The sequence below is a fragment of the Hakea prostrata genome, chromosome 2 (genome assembly GCF_041222555.1).
Source record: "Hakea prostrata isolate BN-2017 chromosome 2, UWA_Hpros_2, whole genome shotgun sequence".
In the NCBI taxonomy this organism is placed as follows: Eukaryota; Viridiplantae; Streptophyta; class Magnoliopsida; order Proteales; family Proteaceae; genus Hakea; species Hakea prostrata.
The window spans coordinates 41,467,999-41,494,416 of NC_142601.1; the positions used below are offsets into that span (position 1 = coordinate 41,467,999).

Consider the following 26,418-nt stretch of genomic DNA (forward strand, 5'->3'; position numbering starts at 1 on the left):
GTATGATAGGGTTATGTACCAAAGCTAATACATGGCCCAACATGAAAAAGGCAGCGATAGCTTTGTCCGAGTTTTGCCTGGTTAAAAAGTCCAGACAGCCTTATTAAAGCACGAGTTGGGAAGTTGGGTGCACAATAACTGAAAACCCGCAAGACAAGGCCAAAATCAATCCATCATGAAAAAAAGTTACATGTTGACTTGTCATGTCAAATTTATTTTTTCGCCACTTCTATTAGCCCAATTATGCTCTTTTGGAGTGTCATGATGTTCTTTCATTGGAACTTTTATTCATCTTGGCCAATTTATGTGTACCTTGACTAAATCATTAGGGTAGTTGTATAATTGTTTAAATATATAGCAGGACTTCGCCTCAGACCCAAGATAATTCGAGCTCTTCATTTCATATTATGAGGTGGTCATCTCTGCCAACTGGGTTAACCCCTGAAGTTGAGTGTCATGATACTGTTAGCATAAATATTGACCCAAGAAATTAGATTCTTAACCGCATTCTTTGTGTTTTATTTCATCCTGAATAGCTAATTGTTTAAGTTTTGGTCTTAATGATGCCAAGTCAATATAATCCATCTTGGGCCTAAATGGCGGAGCTTTTAGCCATGGAAACGGGAAGATGCCTAGATTGGTGTTCGAGACAACTCAGAATTGAGTATCTCACTCGCCTTGACTCGCTCTGGCTAATGCCACCTCTACAACTTTTTTGCTTATGTCTTGTAAACATAGAACAATTATATAAAATTATCTACTCCTATTTCTTTGTCAAGATCAAAGTAAGGGTTAGATATCTTACTAGCTTGACCTAGACACCCTGATTTCTCCTCCAAATAAGAGATTGAGTATTTAGCATTAAGATCAGAGTTTTATGAAACTCACCACCACTCGATCAAGTATAACTCCATGAACAAATCCCACTTCACCAAAAAATTCTAAGAAATGCAACATTTTCCAATACACCTTGGAGTTGATGTTTGTATTTTCTCTTTTCTTTCTTCCTAGATATGTTATTGGCTTGGCCCATTCACTTGCACACGAGGTGGCATCCGTCACAAGCTGGACTTACAAGTCGGTATCAACCTCTTCATTTATAACTAGGCTTTGACAATAAAATTGACACAAAATTGATATATGATCTTTAGAACTAGGCATTACTCATCGATTAAATTTCAAGCTAATTCAGAAAGCTATGTGGCAAATCTTGGTGCCCATCGAAGCCCCCCCCCCCCAACACACACACACACACAAAGAAAAAACCTAATGAAAGTTGCCCAATGTATGGTGAGTACCACCACCACATTTTTATTTATTTATTTATTTTTTGTTAATCTCACTTTATTTCAGAGTACTCATAAAAAAGCTTCACAAAAAAAAAAAAAAAAAAGGAGCAACCAATGAGTGCCAAACAATGTGCAAGAATGGTTGTGAAAGTTGTAATCAGACAACCCTCATTTCAACCTCAAACACTGCCCTTCTAGTTAATCTTAAAGACATAGATATTTAACAATTCAGTTGCATTTCACACCCATCCTCACTATTTAGAAGCAAACTGAATTAAATTGTTGATAGCGTTTCAACCATTGCTTGTAATAGTATTCAAAGCATCCGCTTTTGCCTCCTATCATTAAGATCCCTACCAGAAAGGTAGACAAGATCAGAAGCCCATGTATAAATAAAACCCCACTCATTAACTCCTTGCCCATCTGTCTTCCTTCCATCTTAATAATAATAAGAGAACTTTAAATTGTTTATTTCTTTGAAAAAAAAAGATGGCTGCCACGACAACTACAATCTCTACAACAGTCCTCCTCCTCCTCCTTCCATTGGCAATCTCAGCCGCTAGCAAGAATTTCATCATTACCAATTGCAAGACAACATTGTATCCTGACGTTTGCATCGCCAAACTCATCCCCAGAGCTCTCATGATCGAAGAAAGTCCATCCAGTCTAGCTAGGGTGGCCCTCAAAGAGAGTTTTTCTAGTGCAACAACTGTCAATGGTCTCCTTTCAAAGAAACCCAGATCTGATAAGGTTATAAAGGATTGTATGGACACCTATGGAGACGCCATTGATCAGATGGACAAGTCAACTCTGACACTGAATGGAAAGCTCAACATTGTAGCCATTGACAACTTGAAGACTTGGATGAGTGCAGCACTGACGAACGAGGATACATGTGAGGAGGGATTGGAATCAGTGAAATCGGATTTACTTGGTCTTGTGGTGGAAGGAAAGAAGTTGATAAGCATTACCCTTACCTTCATCAATAAGTTAGCTTGATTATAGTTTATCTCTCGAGCCTAGCCTATTTTACGTGGTGCTTCTTGATAAAATTTGTTTTCTCAAAAAAGAAGAAGGAAACACCTTATAGGGCAGATTTTGGCCATATGATTTCATTGTTGTATCTGATATCGTAGTAATTTATAATTTAGTTGAGGTTTTGCAAAGCAAAGTGTTGATTACTCGAATGGACTCTCTATGGATATAATTGCCTCAATTCATTGTTGTGTAATTTATTTTCAAATATAAGAAATAAAATTGCAATACAATTAGAATTTGAAGATCCTTAGCTCATTTTGAGAACATAATGTAGTAGTAGCACAAATCTTCAATAGAAAAGGTGTAGTCACACCGTTAGTGTTGCCTTTATTTGGGTTACTGATGTAGCATACCGTCAAGGGTTGTTCCTTGGCACCACCACCAACCAGATAAAAACCTCCAACTAGAAGATGAAGCATTTCTTGTACTCCATCCAAGAGAGCCAAAAGTTACCTCACAACACTCAAAATAAACCTCAAAGTGAAAAGAGACATTGCAAGAAAGTAAATAAGAACGCAATGCATGTGTGCGTATAGTATGAATTACATAGCATACAATGATTGAGTTGGGTTTATATTGGTCAAAAACCACACCTTACATCAACTGAGCTCCTCATGGTGATGAGTTAGGCCATTAACCAACCATACCCCCACTTGAGTAAAGAAACAATTCCCTACTATTGGAGAATTAATAAACTTGTGCCTTCTCTACTAATGCGGAATAAATCGCCTTCACACAACCTTCCCTTCTAAGTGGAGAATCAATTTCCATATTCCACTCAAGGCTATGAATAGGAGTTAATCTATCAAATTATGTTAACCCCATTCATGATAATGGCCATGAATGGTTATGAGGATAACCTAGGCTTGAATGTGTGTTGATTCCGTCGGATAAAAAGAAGTCCACCTCATCACATATGACAAAAATCTTTATGGCTCTCATATGAATTCCAATTGATATTCTTCGGCACTACTCATGGCTCAAATTTCGGTCTAATTCAAAAAGTTAAGCGGCAAATCCTGGTGCCCACTAAGAAGTTCATTAAGAAGAGGACTCAACGCAATGCCCATGGGAGAATAGCTAATAAAAAGTTGTATAAGGTGTGGTGTGTACATGCATCCATTTCCTTTTATGGTTAATCCTTGTTTGCTTCGGGTAATCATTAGATTTTCTCTTTATCTAAGATTTAATGACAACGTCACACCCCACCCGCCGGTCTCGGTTACCCGCCCGAGAACCCGTGGGAGTGATCCATCATAGGATCCACGGTTTTAGTCTATCAACAATAATAAATACAAATATAGACAATCAAGAGCAATAACAGTTCAATAAATGAATTAAAGGATTACAGGAGCCCAAATACTCCAATAAAAATAATAAATGAAAGAATAATGAATTAAAATGAATACGAGTTCAGCGGAAGCAATCAAAAAGAGTTATATTATTTTCTTTCCAGTTTCCTTTTCTAAGGCTAAATAATGTTTTTCATGAATCTTAAGAAAAGGCGTCCTCCAGTTTTTGTCCATTCACTGAGCTAACTATCTAACCACTTTCTGTCTCTGTCCATCAATAGGTGCGATAAGCGCACTCCATGCACTCGCAGGAGCTCCCTCACAGGCTATCTCCATTTCCCACTGCCGGTGCCACATCCTCTTCATACGGGAAGGTTCCTTCATAGGAAACCAGTCCATCTTTTGGCACAATTCCTCCATCTGTGCAGGCTAATAAAACATATACAATAAAGAGTTCTAGAGAACTCAGTAAGAACAATTACAATTCCCATCAAAATATCCAACAGATCAGAAATGCATAAATGATATGAATGAGTGCAGAGTATGAATGATACTATAATTCTAACTATGCAAGTCTCTAACAATTGATATGTTTTAAGATATACACCAGCCCTCCTCTGGGTAAGTCTAGTCACTCTGATCCAGCAAGGACTGGTTACCTCTGTAGGGATCCTGGGCAAAAGTGAAAGGTCCACACCTGGCTCTCAAACCATGGCTGGGGTTAAGTCAACACTCTCTCACCATGACCATGGGTAATGAGTACTGGCGCATGTCGGGGTTTCTAATCCAATGCAAGGTCATACAGGTAACATGCCTACATGAAGTCCAGATACATCCCCTATGGCACCAACCAACTCGGTTCAATATCCTTTGCAACCTAGGAATGAGAATCCTCACGGACTGGCTACCGCTATTGGACTCCATTCCATCTCCCTATGGTCATCCACATATTGTTGGGGCGGAATGCTCTCATGACTCCTCATGACACCATGTCCGTTCCTTGGACGTCCATGAGCCCAACCCTAACATATGTAACCCTACCATTTATATGACTAATAGTGGACCAACGTCACATCACTGTCATCATGGGTCATCCGGTTTCAATCCCCCTACCGAAAGGGTAGTAGCATGTGGGGTACCTAGCCATGCAAATTCTAGACTCTACCTAAGAATGTCATCCAATAGTTATGACAGTGCTGGAGACATCAGCAGGCATGTGTCCCATTCCACAGCCTTTTGATATCCCAGAGGAATACCTCATTCATCAGAACCTCATACTAAGCATCATCAGTATATCACATCCATAATCAAAACAAAGTATATATGTAAACAAGGTAAACAACAACAATACAACAAGATTGGTATGTAAAACATGATTATAGCAGCTTATATAATGAAAGACTAATTCTAACAGACACTGGACTAACATGTTTAAGTCTATTCATAAAGATAGGATTGAATGTCCTTACCTGCATATAAGTAAATTGTCTGTAAAACGGAATCCGTAAACTATTATAAGACTATCTCTTCAAACAGAGAACACCTAAACACATGGTTACAATAATGCATAAGTCAATTGAATCAATTTGGATCAAAACCAAAAGTCAGTTGGTCACTGTTTACCAGCCGGTAGCTCGTGCCGGTCGCTTAAGTTAAGCGACCGCCACTAGTGACCGCCCAAAAAACAGAGAGCTTCAATATGAAACTCAGGCTTCTGATCACCCGTTTTCAATCTGGATTTCGAGTGATCATGGCCTAAATCTCGAATCTAACACTCCCAAAGCCAAAGGGTGAAAGGAAACCTAACAATTACCATCATTGGATTACCCAGAACTCTCCCCATGACTGGATTTATCCTTTTCACGAAAGCAGGATTTCGTTTTCGGATGAATCACATCAAGAAGATTGGAAAGAGAGTTACGATTGATCAAAAGGGTAACCACCATGATGAGGGAATGGGTTAACATGAAATTGAAAGACAAAGGAGATAAAGGATGAAGGGTGAATCCATTACCTCACTCCAGAATACCAGAAACAGGGAAGGATTGACCTTCAGATCACTACTAGCACTTCAAATCCGCTTTCGGCACTTCTCGGCAGCCATCTAACCTCCAAAAACGGTAACCACAAATAAAATATTCGTAAATTGGACGAGGGTTACCTTTTATAAAAGTCAGGGGGCAAAATAGGGCAAAACCCCAAAAACAGAGGCGGTCGCTCCAGGCGGTCGCATGGTTTGATCGACCGCCACTAGCAACCGCCCCCATGTAATTTGCCAAACAATGGTGCTTTTGCTAGGGGGTTGATATCCAAGTACAACCTAGCCCTAAAGAAGAGATGGGGGGAGATCTTACCTTCATTCCGGACATCTCCAAACATCACTTGCCTTCTAGAAGACCAACTACCAAGGAAGGCAGGCTCTTCAGATGGAGGATCTAGATCCATGGGTTCAGGGTCTGGATCATGGACTTCCATCCCGACTAGACCTTTGGGTTCTCGGACCTACAATACGGATCTCGGGTTAGAAATACGGGAGTTGTTACAATTCGCACCACCGTCCATTGTAAATATTTCTCTTTTATCCTCTAGAGAATTTTTTATAGGGTAATTAATGTAAGCTTTTCTTTGACCAAAAAGTTATGATTTTTATGATAGGGTTATGTACAAAAGCTAATACATGGCCCAACGTGAAAAAGGTAGCGATAGCTTTGTCCGAGTTTTGCCTAGTTAAAAAGTCCAGACAGCCCTATTAAGGCATGACTTAAGAAGTTGGGTGCACACTAACTGAAAACCCGCAAGACAAGGCCAAAAATCATTCCATCATGACAAAAGGTTATATGTTGACCTATCATGTCAAATTTGTATTTTTGCCACTTCTATTAGCCCAATTATGCTCTTTTGGAGTGTCATGATGCTCTTTCATTGGAACCTTTATTCATCTTGGCCAATTTATGTGTACCTTGACTAAATCATTAGGGTAGTTGTATAACTGTTTAAATATTTAGCAGGACTTTGCCTCTGACCCAAGATGATTCAAGCTCTTCATTTTATATCATGAACTGGTGATCTCTGCCAACTGGTCAAAACCTGTGGTTGAGTGTCATGATACTGTTAGCATAAATATTGACCCAAAAAATTAGATTCTTAGCCTCATTCTTTGTGTTTTATTTCATCATGGATAGCTAGTTGTGTAAGTTTCGGTCTTAATGATGCCAATTTATTATAATCCATCTTGAGCCTAAATGGCGGAGCTTTTAGCCATGGAAATAGGAACAATTATATAAAATTATCTATTCCCATTTCTCTGTGAAGATCAAAGTAAGGGTTAGATGTCTTACTAGCTTGACCTAGACACCCCGATTTCTCCTCCAAAGAAAAGAGAGAGAGAGAGAGAGAGAGAGAGAGAGAGAGAGAGAGAGAGAGAGAGAGAGAGAGAGAGAGAGAGAGAGAGAGAGAGAGAGAGAGAGAGAGAGAGCCAAAATTGAGTATTTAGCATTAAGATTAGAGTTTTATGAAACTCACCACAACTCGATCAATTATAACTCCATGAACAAATCCCACTTCACCAAAAAATTCTAAGAAATGCAACATTTTCCAATACACCTTGGAGTTGATGTTTGTATTTTCTCTTTTCTATCTTCCTAGATATGTTATTGGCTTGGCGCATTCACTTGCACAGGAGGTGGCATCTGTCACAAGTTGGATTTACAAGTCGGTATCAACCTCTTCATTTATAACTACGATTTGACAATAAAATTGACACGAAATTGATGTATGATCTTTAGAACTAGGCACTACTCATCGATTAAGTTTCAGGCTAATTCAGAAAGCAATGTGGCAAATCTTGGTGCCCAACGAAGCCCCCCCCAACACACACACACACACACACAAAGAAAAAACCTAATGAAGGTTGCCCAATGTATGGCGAGTACCACCACCACTTTTTTTTTATTATTATTTTTTTGTTAATCTCACTTTATTTCAGAGTACTCATTAAATAACTTCACCAAAAAAAAGGAGCAAACAATGAGTGCCTAACAATGTGCAAGAATGGTTGTGAAAGTCGTAATCAGACAACCCTCATTTCAACCTCAAACACTGCACTTCTGGTTAATCTTAAAGACACAGATATTTAACAATTCAGTTGCATTTATTTAACAATTCAGTTGCATTTACACCCATCCTTACTATTTAGAAGCAAACTGAATTAAATTGTTGATAGCATTTCAACCATTCCTTGTAATAGTATTCAAAGCATCCGCTTTTGCCTCCTATCATTAAGATCCCTACCAGAAAGGTAGACAAGATCAGAAGCCCATGTATAAATAAAACCCCACTCATCAACTCCATGCCCATCTGTCTTCCTTCCATCTTAATAATAACAAGAGAACTTTAAATTGTTTCTTTCTTTGAAAAAAAAAAAGATGGCTGCCACGGCAACTACAATATCTACAGCCGTCCTCCTCCTCCTCCTTCCACTGGCAATCTCAGCCGCCAGCAAGGATTTCATCATTACCAATTGCAAGACAACATTGTATCCTGACGTCTGCATCGCCAAACTCATCCCCAGAGCTCTCATGATCGAAGAAAGTCCATCCAGTCTAGCTAGGGTGGCCCTCAAAGAGAGTTTTTCTAGTGCAACAACTGTCAATGGTCTCCTTTCAAAGAAACCCAAATCTGATAAGGTTATAAAGGACTGTAGGGACACTTATGAAGACGCCATTGATCAGATGGACAAGTCAACTCTGACACTAAATGGAAAGCTCGACATTGTAGCCATTGACAACTTGAAGACTTGGATGAGTGCAGCACTGACAAATGAGGATACATGTGAGGAGGGATTGGAATCAGTGAAATCGGATTTACTTGGTCTTGTGGTGGAAGGCAAGAAGTTGATAAGCATTACCCTTACCTTCATCAATAAGTTAGCTTGATTATAGTTTATCTCTCGAGCCTAGCCTATTTCGCATGGTGCTTCTCGGTAAAATTTGTTTTCTCAAAAAAAAATAAAAAATAGAAGGAAACACCTTAAAGGGCAGATTCTGGCCATATGATTTCACTGTGGTATCTGATATCGTAGTAATTTATAAATTTAGTTGAGGTTTTGCAAAGCGAAGTGTTGATTACTCGAATGGACTCTCTATGGATATAATTGCCCCAATTCATTGTTGTGTAATTTATTTCCAAATATTAGAAATAAAATTGCAATACAATTAGAATTTGAAGATCCTTAGCTCATTTTGAGAACATAATGTAGTAGTAGCACAAATCTTCAATAGAAAAGGTGTAGTCACACCGTTAGTGTTGCCTTTATTTAGGTTACTGATGCACTATACCGTCAAGGGTTGTTCCTTGGCATCACCACCAACAAGATAAAAACCTCCAACTAGAAGATGAAGCATTTCCTTTACTCCATCCAAGAGAGCCAAAAGTTGTAGCACAACAGTCAAAATAAACCCAAAAGTGAAAAGAACATTGCAAGTGATGCGTCCAAAATCTGCTCAGCCCTTAGATCTCCTCGTGATGACTTGCAAAACGAAAGCGTCAGATGTGGCCCGACCGCGGGGGTCGGGAGTCCACCTCCGAAGGCTAAGTCAGTTGATGAACTTAATCACAAACGGCTCTGCTAGAAGCACAAAGCTAAGGAATAAAGAACTGGGAAAGGTGATCTAGATCGTAAGCCTCTGATAGTTTACGTCTATCAGTATGTATCTGAATCTGAGTCTGAGTCTGAGTCTCCGTCCCTCACCTCGTATGGCAGTGAGGTTTATATAGAGTGTACCTTCGAATCTCCTTCGTTGGATGCACTTGAGCCTTCTTCGGGTAGTCGTTGGATCTTAACAGTTAGATCCGTTGAGCGATAGACCTCTACTAGTTTGGACTTGTAGAGGACTCCTGAGATAACCTTTAGGTTATGCGATGATTATCCCTTCGATAATGATTAGCCGCAGCCGTCAATTTGAGTCTGCCATCATTAGGGTAATTAACCTAATTTATAAGTTGAATTAGGGTGTGCTTGTAGCTGAATAAGTTTTCTTCCTCAGCAAGCCATCTTCTGGATCCGGTTCGCTTGGGAGCGAGTCGATTCCCTCTATCTCGACCGGGGTCGAGGGTCGAACCAGGTATGAACCCAGTCCGATCATATTTCCTCCATATCACGAGCCCCCCAGACCAAGCGTTCGGTCGATCCCGAGGGCTTGGTTTTTAACTGGGTTCTTCGTCAAGAAATAGTCTCTGCGTGTTCCATTAAATGTCATATCACATTTAATGCGGTGGTCACTTTTCCTTGAGTGTTGCGAGGGTAAGGCCACGTGTCTCCTTGCAGTCGATCTGTCGTGGCTCACGTAATCCAAGCGACGGTTTCCGAACGCCTGTTTCGGATTCGTGAGTTCAAACTTTCAAAACGTCTTCTAATCTCGAACGTTTATTTTGAATCAATCTCGATCGTTCAGATTCCCGAATACTCGTGCGCCTGCTTTTAAAAGCGGTTCGTTGTCTTCGTAGGTTTCATTCTTCCTGTCCGGAATTTGAACCTTTGTCGTCTGCTTCGCGCCTTCCTGCTCTCAAGCTTTTGCCTCACTGAATCAGTAAGTTTACTGGTCTTTTGTACCTTACTGAAACAAGTAATGGCGGATAATAGGGTTTCTCTGGTATCCAGTGTTAGTAATAGTAGTGGTAATGAAGCTTTTGCTTCTCCTCCTTCCGAACAATCGGATAGTGATAACAAAACCCTAACTGTCCTCTGGCGCGAGTTTGCTGAAGTTTCTCAAAAAGGTTTAGGGAGAGAAACCGAAACTCCTTCTGTCCTCCCTGAGTCTGGATCTTCCAAGACTTCTAGGGTAACTGCCGAGTCTTCTAGGCAGCCTCAAACTTCCAGGTCCGATGGCGGACCTGGCTCTGTTCCCTCCATTTACAAGGAGGAAACCCTTCTTTCAGCCATCCAAGATTTTGATTTTCCTTCCTCTTATCAGGTTAGGGCTCCCCATCCTGATGAGAGGGTTGATTCAACCCTTTCGGGTGAATTTTCTCTGTACATAGATGCACTAGAAAGCGGGGTTCGCTTTCCCTTTTTTAATCCTTTGTTCTTCGCAGTTTTGAATTATTGGGACATTTGTCCCGGGATGCTCCTTCCCAATAGCTGGTGTCTCATCGTCGGCTTCTTGGGTTTGTGTTTTGAACTTGGCATTACGCCATCTCTTTCTCTCTTTGTGCATTTTCATGTTCTTTCTATCTCCCATCCTCTCGGATGGGTTTTTTTGTCCAAACGCAATAAGGCTGAACTTGACTGGAGGGGCAGCATCCTTGCCAAAGGAACTTGCCCTTCTAACCACAAAAGATGGTGCGAACGATAATCTTTCTGTCGAGCGCCTCCATCGGATCTTAACTTCCCGACCGCTTGGAGGCGGTGTACTTCTTCTTCCGAGAATAACCGAGGCCTTCCCTTATCCAAAGAAGACGAGGCGGCCGTCAGGAAGATCAAATCCATTCCATGGTATCAAGAGATACATGGACTTGAGGTGGAGTATAACTCCATTCTTCAGTACTGGGGCTTGGCTCATTATGAGCTTTTAACCATCATCTTTTAATTTTATTGAAGTGATATGTCTTCAATTCTGACTTTTTCTCTTCTTTGCAGTGCCTCCAAGAATGAACCCCGAGAACCTGCGAGTGAAGGCCGCTAGGGCCGTTGCGACAGCCGAGCAACGATCGCCTAGAGCCTTGACTGTTGATTAAGAGGCTTCTGTCCCTCTCCCGACCCCTCTTATAGGGGTATCAGGAATATCAGGCCCGTGGCTGATGCTTCGGGTAAAGGGAAGAAGCCAATGGTGGAGAGGACTAATGTCTCCTCCTCCGCCCGAACCAAAAGGAGGCATGATACAGTTGATGCTTCCTCCCATAAAAAATCCAAAAATTCTGCGGATTGTGAGGTGGTCTTCACCCCCAATGGACCTTGAAGTTGACCGACAGGGTAACACTGGATCCTGAGAAAGCCTGAGAGTGGAGCTCCCTCAGTCTTGCTCCTTCTGATCGCCAGGAATTTGAAACCTTGGATGACGTTGCCCTTGTTAGTCAATCCACAAGGTACCGGTCTTCTTGCTTACTTATTTTTTCACAATTTCTTATGACTTCTTCTAATAATTTCCGCCTTCCCAGGAATGCTGTGTTGAGATTGTATCAACACATGGAAGCATTGAGCCGGGTTGGTCGCAATAGCTTCTTGCTGCAGACCTGTGAAGAGAATTTGGCAAAAGCCAATTCTGAGATAGACCGGCTGACTGCAGCTGCCGAGGAGCTGCAAAGAAAGCATGAGGAAGAAGTGAACTCCCTCAAAGAGGCCCTTGATCCTTCAAAGGCTCGTGCCGCCGCTGCCGAGCGCGAGGCCAGGAAGCAAAAAGAAGCTGCCACGTTGTTCGGTGACAGGCTTGAAATTAAATGTATGGAGAACAAAGAATATCTGAAGTGGGCAGTCCCTAGCAAGCCCGAGCACATCAAGCCTGAGCTTCGGAAGGAGTGTGTTCGGAAGTACCTGAACAGCGTACCTTTCTCCGAACTACTAGGTGTCTACAACATCCAAGCTTATCGCTTGGGGCAGAATGACGTTTGGGAGCGAATTCTCGCATCAATCCCTTCTTTCGATACTGCTCCCTTTCGTGAGGTGTGCCATAAAGAGGTCTTCGGGAAATTAGGCATGGATCTCCCAGACTGGGCTCGAAAAGAAAATGATCCTTTTCCAGCTGACCCACAATATAAGGCATATCTGGCTGACGAGCCGGCACTTCCAGAGGAGAAGTCACAAGCCGAGTCACAAGCTATTGCTAAAGAGGACTCTGACAATGTTATTCTTGAAGAAGGCTCTTCTCAGGATCCTGAGAAAAGTCCTCCCGACCAGGGCTCCTCGGGCAACAATGAAGAAGAGGCTTAGGGAGTTATCTCTTTTTTTTTTTTTTTTTTTTTAAAGATTGACCTCCTTGCTAATGAATAGACACTTCTTTTTCATGTTGGCCTTTCCATTTCCTTGTTACCTGCTAAAATCTTTTCTTGAATATCAAAATATAAATGATAAAACTTATCACTTAACTTCACATTCTTCGACGAATAATAATCTTGTAGAGATATTATGAAGATGCGTTTTGGAAAGATGCATTAATCTTCCCCATTCCTTCATTTATTGCAAAGTCCACACGTTTCCCTTCTGGTATCCGCGAAATCCAAACGTTTCCTTGCTTTGGTATACCATTCACTGTTTCCAATGAATCGGTAATACATCCATTATCACAATGGCGGTGCGACGATTGGAGGTATCCCTGCATCGGGTGCTTGCCTCCACATGTTTCCATGTGGCCTCCCTACGACCATTGATCTTGCTTGTTACGGATTTCGAAGCGTCATTTCGATCTGGGCCATTGGTTGTCTTTAGCTCTCAACTGTCGTCTTAATACCTGAGGCTATTTAAAGCCTTCGTGGGTACTCTCCATCTATCATGCTATCTGCAAGTTAGATTTGCTAAAGCGACATTCCATCCTCCTACTTGCTTCCGAATTCCTCGTACTCCAACAATAACTCTATCAACTTCTGAACCAGTGAGTTTTTTGATTAATCATCTCTTTCCCCCTTTCCCCCTGAGTAAACTTCACAGTAGTAGTACTTGGGTTTAGTTAATCGGGTTTTTCATAGCTGATAGAGAACTAGGGTTTTCCCTCTTTTCTGTCGTCGTTGGATATCTGTATTGATATGGCTTTTCTGTTTATATAGTGGCTCCCAGGATCAACCCGAACTTTATAAGAGCGAAATCTTGTAAGAAAATCGTTCCGTCGGCGGTGGTTGGGGCCAGTGAGGTGGTTTCAGCTAGTGAATCCTCCATGCGTAAGGCGATTGCTGTTGGTGAATCTTCAAGTTAGATTCCCACAGTTTCTATTGATGCCGCCCCGACGCCTCTTTTGCTCGAAGTGATTGCTCGTCTTTCCCAGGAAGATCTTGATCACTCCGTTGTTGATGGCGCTGCTAACGCCCCTGTTGCAGAGACCGTTGGTGCACCCCCGAAGGAGACTCTTCGGGCATCTGAGGCAACTATGTTGGCGTCTGATGAAGGTGTGGTCCCAGCAGGTGCTGCTCCTATTTCCAATTCTAGTGCTTGTTTGGCATCCTCCTCCTCTCCTTTGGAGTTGGAGGATTTTGCCACCAGGAAGCGTCGTCGGGTGACAAGTGATGCAGCTCATCCTTCTCTTGATGTAGCTCATCCTTCGCCCGAATTAGTGTCAAACGAGTTTGACAGAGCGTTGGAATGGTGCACTGCTGCTCGAATGACTTCTGAGAGCGCAATTCTTTCCACACTCCCAGATGAAGTCTTTATGAAGTCACTGGTGATGTAAGTCTTTCTTCATTATCTTTGATTCTGAACATTACTCTTCTGCTCCTTTTTAACTTGGAAGTTGTTTGCAGGAGTCTTACTGGTAACTTCCACAACCAAGTGGAAGCAGCCTCTAGGCTCAATAGGTTGAGCAATGAAGTTTCCAGGCTTCGGGAAATCTCTGAAGCTAAAGATGTTGAGATTGCTCGCCTTAGGAAACTAGCTTGGAGGTTGCAGGAGAAAAGAATTCGGTGATCGATCTTCTTCAGTCAGACTTGGATGATGCCAGGGAGAAGATCCGGCAACTGGAGCGAGGAGTTGGAAAGTCAGGAGCCAAAGGATCTGAAACGTTACCCCAAAGGCAAGCTGTCCTTCCTTTGCCCGAATCCCTTCCAATTGATGTTCGCAGAGCCTGCAACTTCAAGTATTTACACAGTAAGCCTTTTGTTGATATGCTGAATGCTTATAACTTGCAGGCGTACCGGGATGGTGAGAACGAAGTATGGGAATCAATATTAAGGAAGGATCCTCATTTTGATACGACTCCCTACAGTGCTGTTTGCCATCCTGAAGTATTTACCAAACTAGGCCTTCCTCCTCCTGATTGGACCAAAAATAAGATTGATCCTCCGCCTTCTGATCCAGATGTTATGCATTATCTGGAAGATTCTCCTGTTTATTCTCCCTTGGAAGGATTCAATTATGACGAGCTCGCCATGAATGCAAGTTTGGTCGAGGACCATACTTCTCCTGGACAAGCTGGACAAAGAGTATGAAATTGTGGAGGATTTTATACATACTGAAATGTTTTTTGTAATCCTCATTTCCCCTCTTCTTTTCCTTGAATCCATACCAATGATTGACTCATGTGTTTGTTCTAGCAAAGTTGTGCTAATCTTGTATGACTTCTTAATGATCATCGATGATGACTTTCTTTCTGGACCGAAGATTGTATCCAACTCTTGTAATCTTATGTTTGATGTTGAGACCGGCCTCTTCTGGTCTTTTGAAGAAATAAGAAATTGACTTCATCTTGAACTTTGCTAGCCACTTGAATCGCTGTTGTACTAGGTCTTAGATGTTTAGAACAATGCCTTTACTTAAAGATTTCCGGAGAAATACAATAAGTCTGAGAAGGAACTCACTCGGGTTTTAAACCGATGCCTTTACTTAAGGATTTCCGGAGAAATACAATAAGTCTAAGAAGGAACTCACTCGGGTTTTAAACCGATGCCTTGTAGAAGGAACTCACTCGGGTTTTAAACCGATGCCTTATAGTTGGATCTTGTTCTTGAATGTGGTGTATGATGCCCCCCAATCAAAAGATAATTTGTTGAAAGCCAAAAATTGCATTGATTGAGTTGAAAATGTTTACATCACAAACAAAATTGAAATCATCATCAAGGATAAAACTTTTTGAGATGCCTGGCATTCCACGAACGATCCAACTCTTTCTGGGTGTTGATGTTCTTCAGCCTGTAAGCTCCTGAACCAACTGGTTTTACAACCATATAAGGTCCTTCCCAGGAAGGGTCCAATTTTCTTTGGTGACGTGGGTCGGAAGCTAAGGTGTTTCTCAACACCAAATCTCCGGCTAAGTACCGACGATTCTTCACTCGAGTATTATAATCAGACGCTATCCTTCTTTGATAATGTTGAGTTCGTGCTATTGCCTTTGCCCGAACTTCATCCAACAGATCAAGACTATCAAGCAGTCCTTGCTCGTTTGCTTTTTCCTCGAACTCTTGATCCCGTAATGTCCCCGCCATTATCTCCACCGGTTCCAATGCTTCGGACCCATATGCTAACCTGAATGGAATTTCTCCTGTGGGTGTTCGAACCGTAGTTCTATAGGCTCACAGTACGTTATGAAGTTCTTCGACCCAAGAAGCCTTGTCAGCTTCGAGTCTTCTCTTTATTCCTTCCAGTAGCGTTCGGTTAGTAACCTCTACTTGTCCATTGCTCTGAGGGTATGCCATTGAGGATATACAATGCTCGATCATATACGTTCCGCAAAATTGCTCAAATTGCGGACAGCCAAACTGAGTACCATGGTCAATGACGATAATCTTTGGAATCCCAAAGCGATATATGATTGACTCAAGCACAAATTTCTCCACTTTTTTCTCAGTAATTGCTGCCAATGCACTGGCTTCAACCCATTTCGTGAAGTAATCAATTGCTACTATCAGATATTCCCTTCCGCCTGACGCCTTGGTGAATTTGCCCATGATATCAATTCCCCACATCGCAAAGGGAATGGGATCTAGAATTGAAGTCATGGTTTCCGCCGGGCGCTTCGATACTGTAGCATGAATTTGACAGTTGCCACATCGACGAACATACTCCAGAGCAGCCTCTTGGATCTTAGGCCAATATAACCCAAGTCTTAGAATTTTGTGGGCCAGGGCTCGTCCACCCATGTGAGCCCCACAAATTCCTTCATGAACCTCAGCCAAAGCTGACTTTGCTCCTTCGGGGCCTATACATCTCATAAGGGGTCTAGAATAAGATCTTTTGTATAGTCTCCCATTCTGAATGACAAATCTCGCTGATCGTATCTTGATCAACCTTGCCTCTTTCGGATCCTCATGTAATTTGTCATCTCTCTGATATTCAATTATTGGATCCATCCAGCAATGCTCTGCTTCAATATAAGAAATTTCTTTCTCATGATAACTTGGAAATGTTATCTCTTCAATATAGACTGAAGGGTCTAGATTCTTTTCTTTGGCATTGGCTAGTCGGGATAGCTCATCTGCCACTGAATTTTCATTCCTCAAAATCTGAGATATCTTCAAATTCCGAAATTGGTTTTGAAATGCCTACACTATCTCTTGATATTTCTGCAAGCGTGGTTCTTTAATACCGTACTCCCCCTGGACTTGGTTGACTATAAGTTGAGAGTCACTATAAATAGTAACATCTGCGATAGATAATGCTTTTGACAACCGAAGTCCAGCTATCAGAGCCTCATATTCTGCTTCGTTATTACTTGCTCCGAATGCAAATCTCAAAGCATATCGAATAATAAAGCCTGCTGGACTTTTTAATAGAATTCCAGCTCCTGCTCCATCTTTATTGCTCGAACCATCCACATATACCTCCCAAGTGGTTGGTATAATGGGATCCTCAATGGTGGACTCCACTGGTGCAGTAGTTTCTACTACAAAATCGGCTAGCGCCTAAGCCTTGATTGCCGTTCTGGGCTTAAAGCTCACTTGGAACTCGCTGAGTTCAACCGACCAGGACACCATCCTTCCAGATAAATCAGGTTTATTAAGAACTTTACTGAGAGGAAAAGTTGTAAATACCTCAATTGGATGAGCCTGAAAGTATGGCCTTAGCTTCCTGGCGGCCATCATGAGAGCCAGAGCCTGCTTCTCAATCTGCGAATATCGTGTCTCCGCATCTAGCAATACGTGGCTCACATAGTAAATCGGCCACTATTTTTTATCTTTCTCACGAACAAGTACTGCACTGACCGCTGAAAGGGACGTCACTAGATATAGCTGTAATATTTCCCCCTTCCTGGTCGGGACAAGATCGGTGGTTGTCCGAGTGCTTCTTTTAACATCTCGAAAGCTTTCTGGCATTCTTCGGTCCACTTTCCTCCTTGTTGCCCCTCAAATCTGTGAGTGCCTTGAAGAATGACAAACACTTTTCTCCAGACTTGGAGATGAATTGATTCAAAGCGGCAACTCTCCCTGTTAAACACTGCACATCACGAACAGTTTTGGGAGCCTCCATATCAATTAGAGCCTGTATTTTGGCAGGATTAGCCTCAATACCTCTCTGTGACACCATGAAGCCCAAAAATTTGCCCGAGGAAACTCCAAAGGTGCACTTTTCTGGATTCAGCTTCATTTGATATTTTTGCAGTACTGAGAATACCTCAGTCAAATCTGCAATATGATTTTCTTTTGTAAAGCTCTTCACTAGCATGTCGTCAACATAAGCTTCAACATTCTTTCCTATCAGATCTTTAAAAATCTTGTTGACGGCCCTCTGATATGTTGCTCCTGCATTCTTCAGGCCAAATGGCATGACTTTATAGTAGTAGCTTTTACGATCAGTCATGAAAGCCGTAAACTTCTCATCTTCCTTATCCATAAGGATCTGATTATACCTTGAGTAGGCATCCATGAAACTTAGAGTTTCATATCCTGCAGTCGCATCTATCAAGAGGTCAATCCGAAGCAACGGATAGCAACCTTTAGGGCAAGCTTTGTTGAGATCTGTGTAATCTGTACACATTCTCCACTTCCCATTCGCCTTTTTTACCATTACCACGTTAGCTAACCAGGTTGGGCATTCAATTGGTTCTATGAAACCAGAATTCTTCAGTTTTTCAACCTCGCCCCGAACGGCTTCATACTTTTCAATGGAGAAATTTCTCCTTTTCTGTATCACTGATATCACCTTCGGATCTATCCAGAGTTTTTGCTCTGCGACAGCCCGATCGATTCCTGGCATGTCTTCAGCAGACCATGCAAATATGTCTTTATTCTGTTGAAGAAATAACTTCAACTCATCTTTGAATTTCTCCAGCTGTTCAGACCTGATATAAGTAATCTTCTTCTCATCCTCGGTACACAGCTGGATTTGCTCCAGCTTCTCCACTGGTTCGGGCCTTTGCATCTCTGCCTCTTCCCGATTGTCTCGAACTTCTATAGGTAGGGCAGTCACCTTCCTCGGGCCCTCCTTGTCTTTTAAATAGGCAACGTAACATTGCCGAGAGATCTTCTGGTCAGAGGAAACTTGACCAATTCCCATATCAGTCGGGAATTTTATCTTCAGGTGTTTTGTCGAAACAATAGCACCTATCTTGGATAAAGATGGTCGCCCGAGGATAACATTGTAAGCTGGCAGCTCCCGAACCACCAAAAAATTGATTTGGACGGTTGTTTCCTTAGGGAAACTTCCAATAGATAAGTCCAACTGGACAGATCCTTCCGCCACCGCAGACGACCCTGCAAAACCATATAGATGTGTGGATGAAGGCTTCATCAAGTCCTCATCCACCTTTAGTTTTTGATACACTTCATAAGAAATCAAGTCAGCTGCGGACCCTGTATCAACCAAAACTCTATGCACTTCCCAACGTGCAATCTCTACCTTGATGACTATGGCGTCATCATGAGGTAAACAAACGCCTCTTTCATCCTCCTCGCCAAAGGTGATAGAATCTTCACCATTCAGCTTCTTTCGCTTCTGCGTCTCCCCGGTTCCGAAAAATTTGGATTTTGTCTTCAAACTGCGGAGTGATTCGGGCTCTGGTCCTTCGAAAATGGTAAGGATAGGTGACCGAGTAGCTTCAGTCACCTCCTTGCCCTTTTTAGACCTCGGAGCCTCCCTTGATCGTTCTGAACTAACCGAACGATCCCTTTTAGGAGCAGCCGCTGCGTGGCTCACGTGGCTCCTCCCTCCTTCTGCTAACAAAATTGGACAAGTGTCCTTGAGATATTAATCTCTCAATATCTGCTTTCAGATGACGACAGTCATTTGTATAATGACCATAGTCCTTGTGGAATCGGCAATATTTTTCTCGATCCTACTGCTCCCCAGGTTTCAAAAGAATTTTAGGTGGCCACTTCAAAATATTTTTCCTTTTGATGATATTTAGAATATCAGCCCGAGGAACATTCAATGGAGTATATTCACTTTTACCGGGAGACCTCTGGCGCCAAGCCTGAGATTTTCCAACCCGATCACGGACATTTTTCTTTGGCTTCTGCTTCTGCTCAGGAGCCTTCTGTTCCTTATTGGAGACTTTGTTATCTCTTTGGCGCGCATCTAGGATCTCCATGACTTCGGCCTGCTTCTGACATCTCTGTACCAACTCAGCATAAGTTGCAGACATATCCTGTAGTAATAACTCTAGGAGTTTCCGGTTAGTGAGTCCAGTGAATAGAGCAGTTTTAGCTACTTGCTCATCCAAATTTTCTATCTCCATCGTTACTTTGTTGAATCTTTTCAGAAACTCTCTAATCGATTCGCTTTTTCCTTGTCTGATAGTAAACAAGGTTTCTTCCGTTTTCTTGACCTGTATCCCACTCTGGAATCGCCCTATGAATTTGTGCGCCAATTCATCAAAGTTTACGATACTTCTAGAGGGGAGGTTCGAAAACCACTTTTGTGTTGCTCCGGTTAAAGATGAACCAAAAACCATGCATAAAATTTCGTCAGAATTACCTGAAACTGCCATGGTCTGCTGATAATAGCTAATGTGGGCCGTTGGATCTCCGGAGCCATCGAATGTAGAAAAGGTAGGCAAACAAAAGTTATGGGGAAACTGATATCCTGCAATTGGCTCTGCAAAGGGGGTCTTCCGAATGACTGAGTAAATATCCTCAGTCATCCTTTCTTTAGCCAACTGCCATAACTTCTGATTAATGTTGGCCAATTCCTGACCAATCTGGGCCGGGTGATCTTTAGCGATATGACCACAACCTTGATTAACATGATCATCACGTGCTATTCGATCATCACGAACAACCCGTCCTTCCAGAACATTCCGCTCGTCGCGAATTGCTCGATCATCGGGACCGGTTCTTCTGACAGTTGGTGAGTGAGTTCTCACCCCTGTGTCCAACCTTGTATTTGAATCGGTTGTACTTTTCTGCGGTCTGTCGAACCGATCGTCTCGCCTAGGTTGATCGTCCATTCTCCTAGGTCCTCGGTCACCTTCACGAAAGTTCTGACAGATATTCCGGTCTTCAGCCAATCTTTGATCACGCGGTTTATCACGTGGTAACGTGTGCCTCCCTGAATCGCGATGGTCAGGTTCTTGTGGTAACACCACTCGTCTGGTGAGCATGCGGAGTGCTTGGCTCACCTCCACGAGTTGAATCTTTACTTGATTCAATTGTTCTTGGAATGTATCAGGAGGATTACGTCCTCCCTGACCACCATCTACTTCGATAGGATTTTGGCTTCCCTGGGGAACATCTGGATTATTCGCTCCGGGGATCTGAACATCGGAATCGCGCTGTGCAGCGGCTTCTGCCGATCTAGTCACCATGGCTTTACAAGTCGTTTCCCACAGACGGCGCCAAATGATGCGTCAAAAATCTGCTCTGCCCTTAGATCTCCTCGTGATGACCTGCAAAATGAAAGCGTCAGATGTGGCCCGACCGCGGGGGTCGGGAGTCCACCTCCGAAGGCTAAGTCAGTTGATGAACTTCATCACAAACGGCTCTGCTAGAAGCACATAACTAAGGAATAAAGAACTGGGAAAGGTGATCTAGATCGTAAGCCTCTGATAGTTTACATCTATCAGTATGTATCTAAATTTGAGTCTGAGTCTGAGTCTCCGTCCCTCACCTCGTATGGCAGTGAGGTTTATATAGAGTGTACCTTCGAATCTCCTTCGTTGGATGCACTTGAGCCTTCTTCGGGTAGTCATTGGATCTTAACAGTTAGATCCGTTGAGCGATAAACCTCTACTAGTTTGGACTAGTAGAGGACTCTTGAGATAACCTTTAGGTTATGCGATGATTATCCCTTCGATAATGATTAGCCGCAGCCGTCAATTTGAGTCTGCCATTATTAGGGTAATTAACCTAATTCATAAGTTGAATTAGGGCGTGCTTGTAGCTGAATAAGTTTTCTTCCTCAGCAAGCCATCTTCTGGATCCGGTTCGCTCGGGAGCGAGTCGATTCCCTCTGTCTCGACCGGGGTCGAGGGTCGAACCAGGTATGAACCCGGTCCGATCATATTTCCTCCATATCAGCAAGAAAGTAAATAAGAACGCAATGCGTGTGTGCGTATAGTATGAATTACATAGCATACAAGGATGGAGTTGGGTTTATATTGGTCAAAAACCACACCTTACATCACCTAAGGTTCTCATGGTGATGAATTATGCCATTAACCAACAATACCCCCACTTAAGTAGAGAAACAATTCCCTACTATTGGAGAATTAATAACCTTGTCTCTTCTCCACTAATGCGGAATAAATCACCTTCACCCAACCTTCCCTTCTAAGTGGAGAATCAATTTCCATATTCCACTCAAGGCTATGAATAGAAGTTAATCTATTCAAATTATGTTAACCCCATTCATGATAATGGCCATGAATGGTTATGAGGATAACCTAGGCTTGAATGTGTGTTGATTCCGTCGGATAAAAAGAAGTCCACCTCATCACATATGACAAAAATCTTTATGGCTCTCATATGAATTCCAATTGATATTCTTCGGCACTATTCATGGCTCAAATTTCAGTCTAATTCAAAAAGTTATGCGGCAAATCCTGGTGCCCACTAAGAAGTTCATTAAGAAGAGGACTAAATGCAATGCCCATGGGAGAATAGCTAATAAAAAGTTGTATAAGGTGTGGTGTGTACATGCATCCATTTCCTTTTATGGTTAATCCTTCTTTGCTTCGGGTAATCGTTAGATTTTCTCTTTATCTAAGATTTAATGACAATTCGCACCTCCGTCCATTGTAAGTACTTCTCTTTTATCCGCTAGAGAATTTTTTATACGGTAATTAACATAAGCTTTTCTTTGACCAAAAAAGTTATGATTTTTATGATAGGGTTACGTACAAAAGCTAATACATGGCCCAACGTGAAAAAGACAGTGATAGCTTTGTCCGAGTTTGGCCTAGTTAAAAAGTCCAGACAGCCCTATTAAGGCACGAGTTGGGAAGTTGGGTGCACACTAACTGAATACCCGCAAGACAAGGCCAAAAATCAATCCATCATGACAAAAAGTTATATGTTGACTTGTCATGTCAAATTTGTTTTTTTGCCACTTCTATTAGCCCAATTATGCTCTTTTGGAGTGTCATGATGTTCTTTCATTGGAACTTTTATTCATCTTGGCCAATTTATGTGTACCTTGACTAAATCATTAGGGTAGTTGTATAGTTGTTTAAATATATGGCAGGACTTTGCCTCCGACCCAAGATGATTCTAGGTCTTCATTTCATATTATGAATTGGTAAACTCTGCCAACTGGGTCGAAACCTATGGTTAAGTGCCATGATACTGTTAGCATAAATATTGACCCAAAAAATTAGATTCTTAGCCTCATTCTGTGTTTTATTTCATCATGAATAGCTAGTTGTGTAAGTTTTGGTCTTAATGATGCCAAGTTATTATAATCCATCTTAAGCCTAAATGCCAGAGCTTTTAGTCACGGAAATAGGAACAATTATATAAAATTATCTATTCCCATTTCCATGTGAATATCAAAGTAAGGGTTAGATGTCTTACTAGCTTGACCTAGAAACCCCGATTTCTCCTCCAAATAAGAGAGAGAGAGAGAGAGAGAGAGAGAGAGAGAGAGAGAGAGAGAGAGAGAGAGAGAGAGAGAGAGAGAGAGAGAGAGAGAGAGAGAGAGAGAGAGAGAGAGAGAGAGAGAGAGAGAGAGAGAGAGAGAGAGAGAGAGAGAGAGAGAGAGAGAGAGAGAGAGAGAGAGAGACCCAAAATTGAGTATTTAGCATTAAGATTTGAGTTTTATGAATTTCACCACAACTCGATCAATTATAACTCCATGAACAAATCCCACTTCACCAAAAAATTCTAAGAAATGCAACATTTTCCAATACACCTTGGAGTTGATGTTTGTATTTTCTCTTTTCTTTCTTCCTAGATATGTTATTGGCTTGGCCCATTCACTTGCACACGAGGTGGAATCAGTCACAAGCTGGACTTACAAGTCGGTATCAACCTCTTCATTTATAACTAGGCTTTGACAATAAAATTGACACAAAATTGATATATGATCTTTAGAACTAGGCACTACTCATCGATTAAATTTCAGGCTGATTCAGAAAGCTATGTGGCAAATCTTGGTGCCCATCGAAGCCCCCCCCCAACACACACACACACACACACACAAAGAAAAAACCTAATGAAAGTTTCCCAACATATGGTGAGTACCACCACCACTCTTTTTTTTTTTTTGTTAATCCCACTTTATTTCAGAGTACTCATTAAATAGCTTCACCAAAAAAAAAGGAGCAAACAATGAGTGCCAAACAATGTGCAAGAATGGTTGTGAAAGTCGTAATCAGACAACCCTCATTTCAACCTCAAACATTGCACTTCTGGTTAATCTTAAAAACACAGATATTTAACAATTCAGTTGCATTTCACGCCCATCCGTACTATTTAGAAGCAAACTGAATTAAATTGTTGATAGCGTTTCAACCATTCCTTGTAATAGTATTCTAATCCGCTTTTGCCTCCTATCATTAAGATCGCTACCAGAAAGGTAGACAAGATCAGATGCCCATGTATAAATAAAACCCCACTCATTAACTCCTTGCTCATCTGTCTTCCTTCCATCTTAATAATAATAAGAGAACTTTAAATTGTTTCTTTCTTTGAAAAAAAAAAGATGGCTGCCACGGCAACTACAATCTCTACAGCCGTCCTCCTCCTCCTCCTTCCACTGGCAATTTCAGCCGCTAGCAAGAATTTCATCATTACCAATTGCAAGACAACATTGTATCCTGACGTCTGCATCGCCAAACTCATCCCCAGAGCTCTCATGATCGAAGAAATTCCATCCAGTCTAGCTAGGGTGGCCCTCAAAGAGAGCTTTTCAAGTGCAACAACTGTCAGTGGTCTCCTTTCAAAGAAACCCAGATCTGATAAGGTTATAAAGGACTGTATGGACACCTATGGAGACGCCATTGATCAGATGGACAAGTCAACTCGACAATTGAATGGAAAGCTCGACATTGTAGCCATTGACAACTTGAAGACTTGGATGAGTGCAGCACTGACGAACGAGGATACATGTGAGGAGGGATTGGAATCAGTGAAATCGGATTTACTTGGTCTTGTGGTGGAAGGCAAGAAGTTGATAAGCATTACCCTTACCTTTATCAATAAGTTAGCTTGATTATAGTTTATCTCTCGAGCCTTTCCTATTTCACGTGGTGCTTCTCGATAAAATTTGTTTTTCAAAAAAAAAAAGAAGGAAACACCTTATAGGGCAGATTTTGGCCATATGATTTCATTGTGGTGTTTGATATTGTAGTAATTTATAAATTTAGTTGAGGTTTTGCAAAGAGAAGTTTTGATTACTCGAATGGACTCTCTATGGATATAATTGCCTTAATTCATAGTTGTGTAATTTATTTTCAAATATAAGAAATAAAATTTCAATACAATTAGAATTTGAAGATCCTTAGCCTCATTTTGAGAACATAATGTAGTAGTAGCACAAATCTTCAATAGAAAAGGTGTAGTCACACCGTTAGTGTTGCCTTTATTTGGGTTACTGATGTACCATACCGTCAAGGGTTGTTCCTTGGCACCACCACCAACCAGATAAAAACCTCCAACTAGAAGATGAAGCATTTCTTGTACTCCATCCAAGAGAGCCAAAAGTTACAGCACAACACTCAAAATAAACCCAAAAGTGAAAAGAGACATTGCAAGAAAGTAAATAAGAATGCAATGCATGTGTGCGTATAGTATGAATTACATATCATACAAGGATGGAGTTGGGTTTATATTGGTCAAAAACCACACCTTACATCAACTGAGCTCCTCATGGTGATGAGTTAGGCCACTAACCAACCATACCCCCACTTAATTAAAGAAACAATTCCCTACTATTGGAGAATTAATACACTTGTACCTTCTCCACTAATGCGGAATAAATCGCCTTCATAGAACCTTCCCTTCTAAGTGGAGAATCAATTTCCATATTCCACTCAAGGCTATGAATAGGAGTTAATCTGTTCAAATTATGTTAACCCCATTCATGATAATGGGCATGAATGGTTATGAGGATAACCTAGGCTTGAATGTGTGTTGATTCCGTCGGATAAAAAGAAGTCCACCTCATCACATATGACAATAATTTTTTATGGCTCTCATATGAATTCCAATTGATATTCTTTGGCACTACTCATGGCTCAAATTTCAGTCTAATTCAAAAAGTTATGCGGCAAATCCTGGTGCGCACTAAGAAGTTCATTAAGAAAAGGACTCAATGCAATGCCCATGGGAGAATAGCTAATAAAAAGTTGTATAAGGTGTGGTGTGTGCATGCATCCATTTCCTTTTATGGTTATTCCTTCTTTGCCTTGGGTAATCATTAGAATTTCTCTTTATCTAAGATTTATGACAATTCGAACCTCCGTCCATGTAAATACTTCTTTTTTATCCTCTAGAGAATTTTTTATACGGTAATTAACGTAAGCTTTTCTTTGACCAAAAAAAGTTATGATTTTTATGATAGGGTTATGTACAAAAGCTAATACATGGCCCAACTTGAAAAAGGCAGCGATAGCATTGTCTGAGTTTTGCCTAGTTAAAAAGTCCAGACAGCCCTATTAAGGCACGAGTTGGGAAGTTGGGTGCACACTAACTGAAAACCCGCAAGACAAGGCCAAAAATCATTCCATCGTGACAAAAGGTTATATGTTGACCTGTCATGTCAAATTTGTATTTTTGCCACTTCTATTAGCCCA

At 41.5% G+C, this 26,418-nt stretch overlaps 3 protein-coding genes across 3 annotated transcripts; all 3 read left to right on the plus strand.

Moving 5' to 3' along the window:
* The first annotated feature begins 1,778 nt into the window (after positions 1-1,778).
* LOC149024378 (pectinesterase inhibitor 10-like) lies at positions 1,779-2,288 on the plus strand. The gene has a single exon (XM_089143463.1). It carries the CDS (start codon positions 1,779-1,781, stop codon positions 2,286-2,288), a length of 510 nt encoding a protein of 169 aa, XP_088999589.1.
* Positions 2,289-8,043: 5,755 nt separating this feature from the next.
* LOC149024379 (21 kDa protein-like) lies at positions 8,044-8,553 on the plus strand. The gene has a single exon (XM_089143464.1). The coding sequence runs from the start codon at positions 8,044-8,046 to the stop codon at positions 8,551-8,553; it is 510 nt and encodes a 169-aa protein (XP_088999590.1).
* A 15,773-nt stretch (positions 8,554-24,326) lies between these two features.
* Positions 24,327-24,836, plus strand: LOC149024380 (pectinesterase inhibitor 10-like). Its single transcript, XM_089143465.1, has one exon. It carries the CDS (start codon positions 24,327-24,329, stop codon positions 24,834-24,836), a length of 510 nt encoding a protein of 169 aa, XP_088999591.1.
* Positions 24,837-26,418: the final 1,582 nt, after the last annotated feature.

Bases quoted from the DNA above. Each gene is read 5' to 3' on its own strand.
- LOC149024379 (XM_089143464.1), top strand. From the start codon at position 8,044: ATGGCTGCCACGGCAACTACAATATCTACAGCCGTCCTCCTCCTCCTC.
- LOC149024378 (XM_089143463.1), top strand. From the start codon at position 1,779: ATGGCTGCCACGACAACTACAATCTCTACAACAGTCCTCCTCCTCCTC.
- LOC149024380 (XM_089143465.1), top strand. From the start codon at position 24,327: ATGGCTGCCACGGCAACTACAATCTCTACAGCCGTCCTCCTCCTCCTC.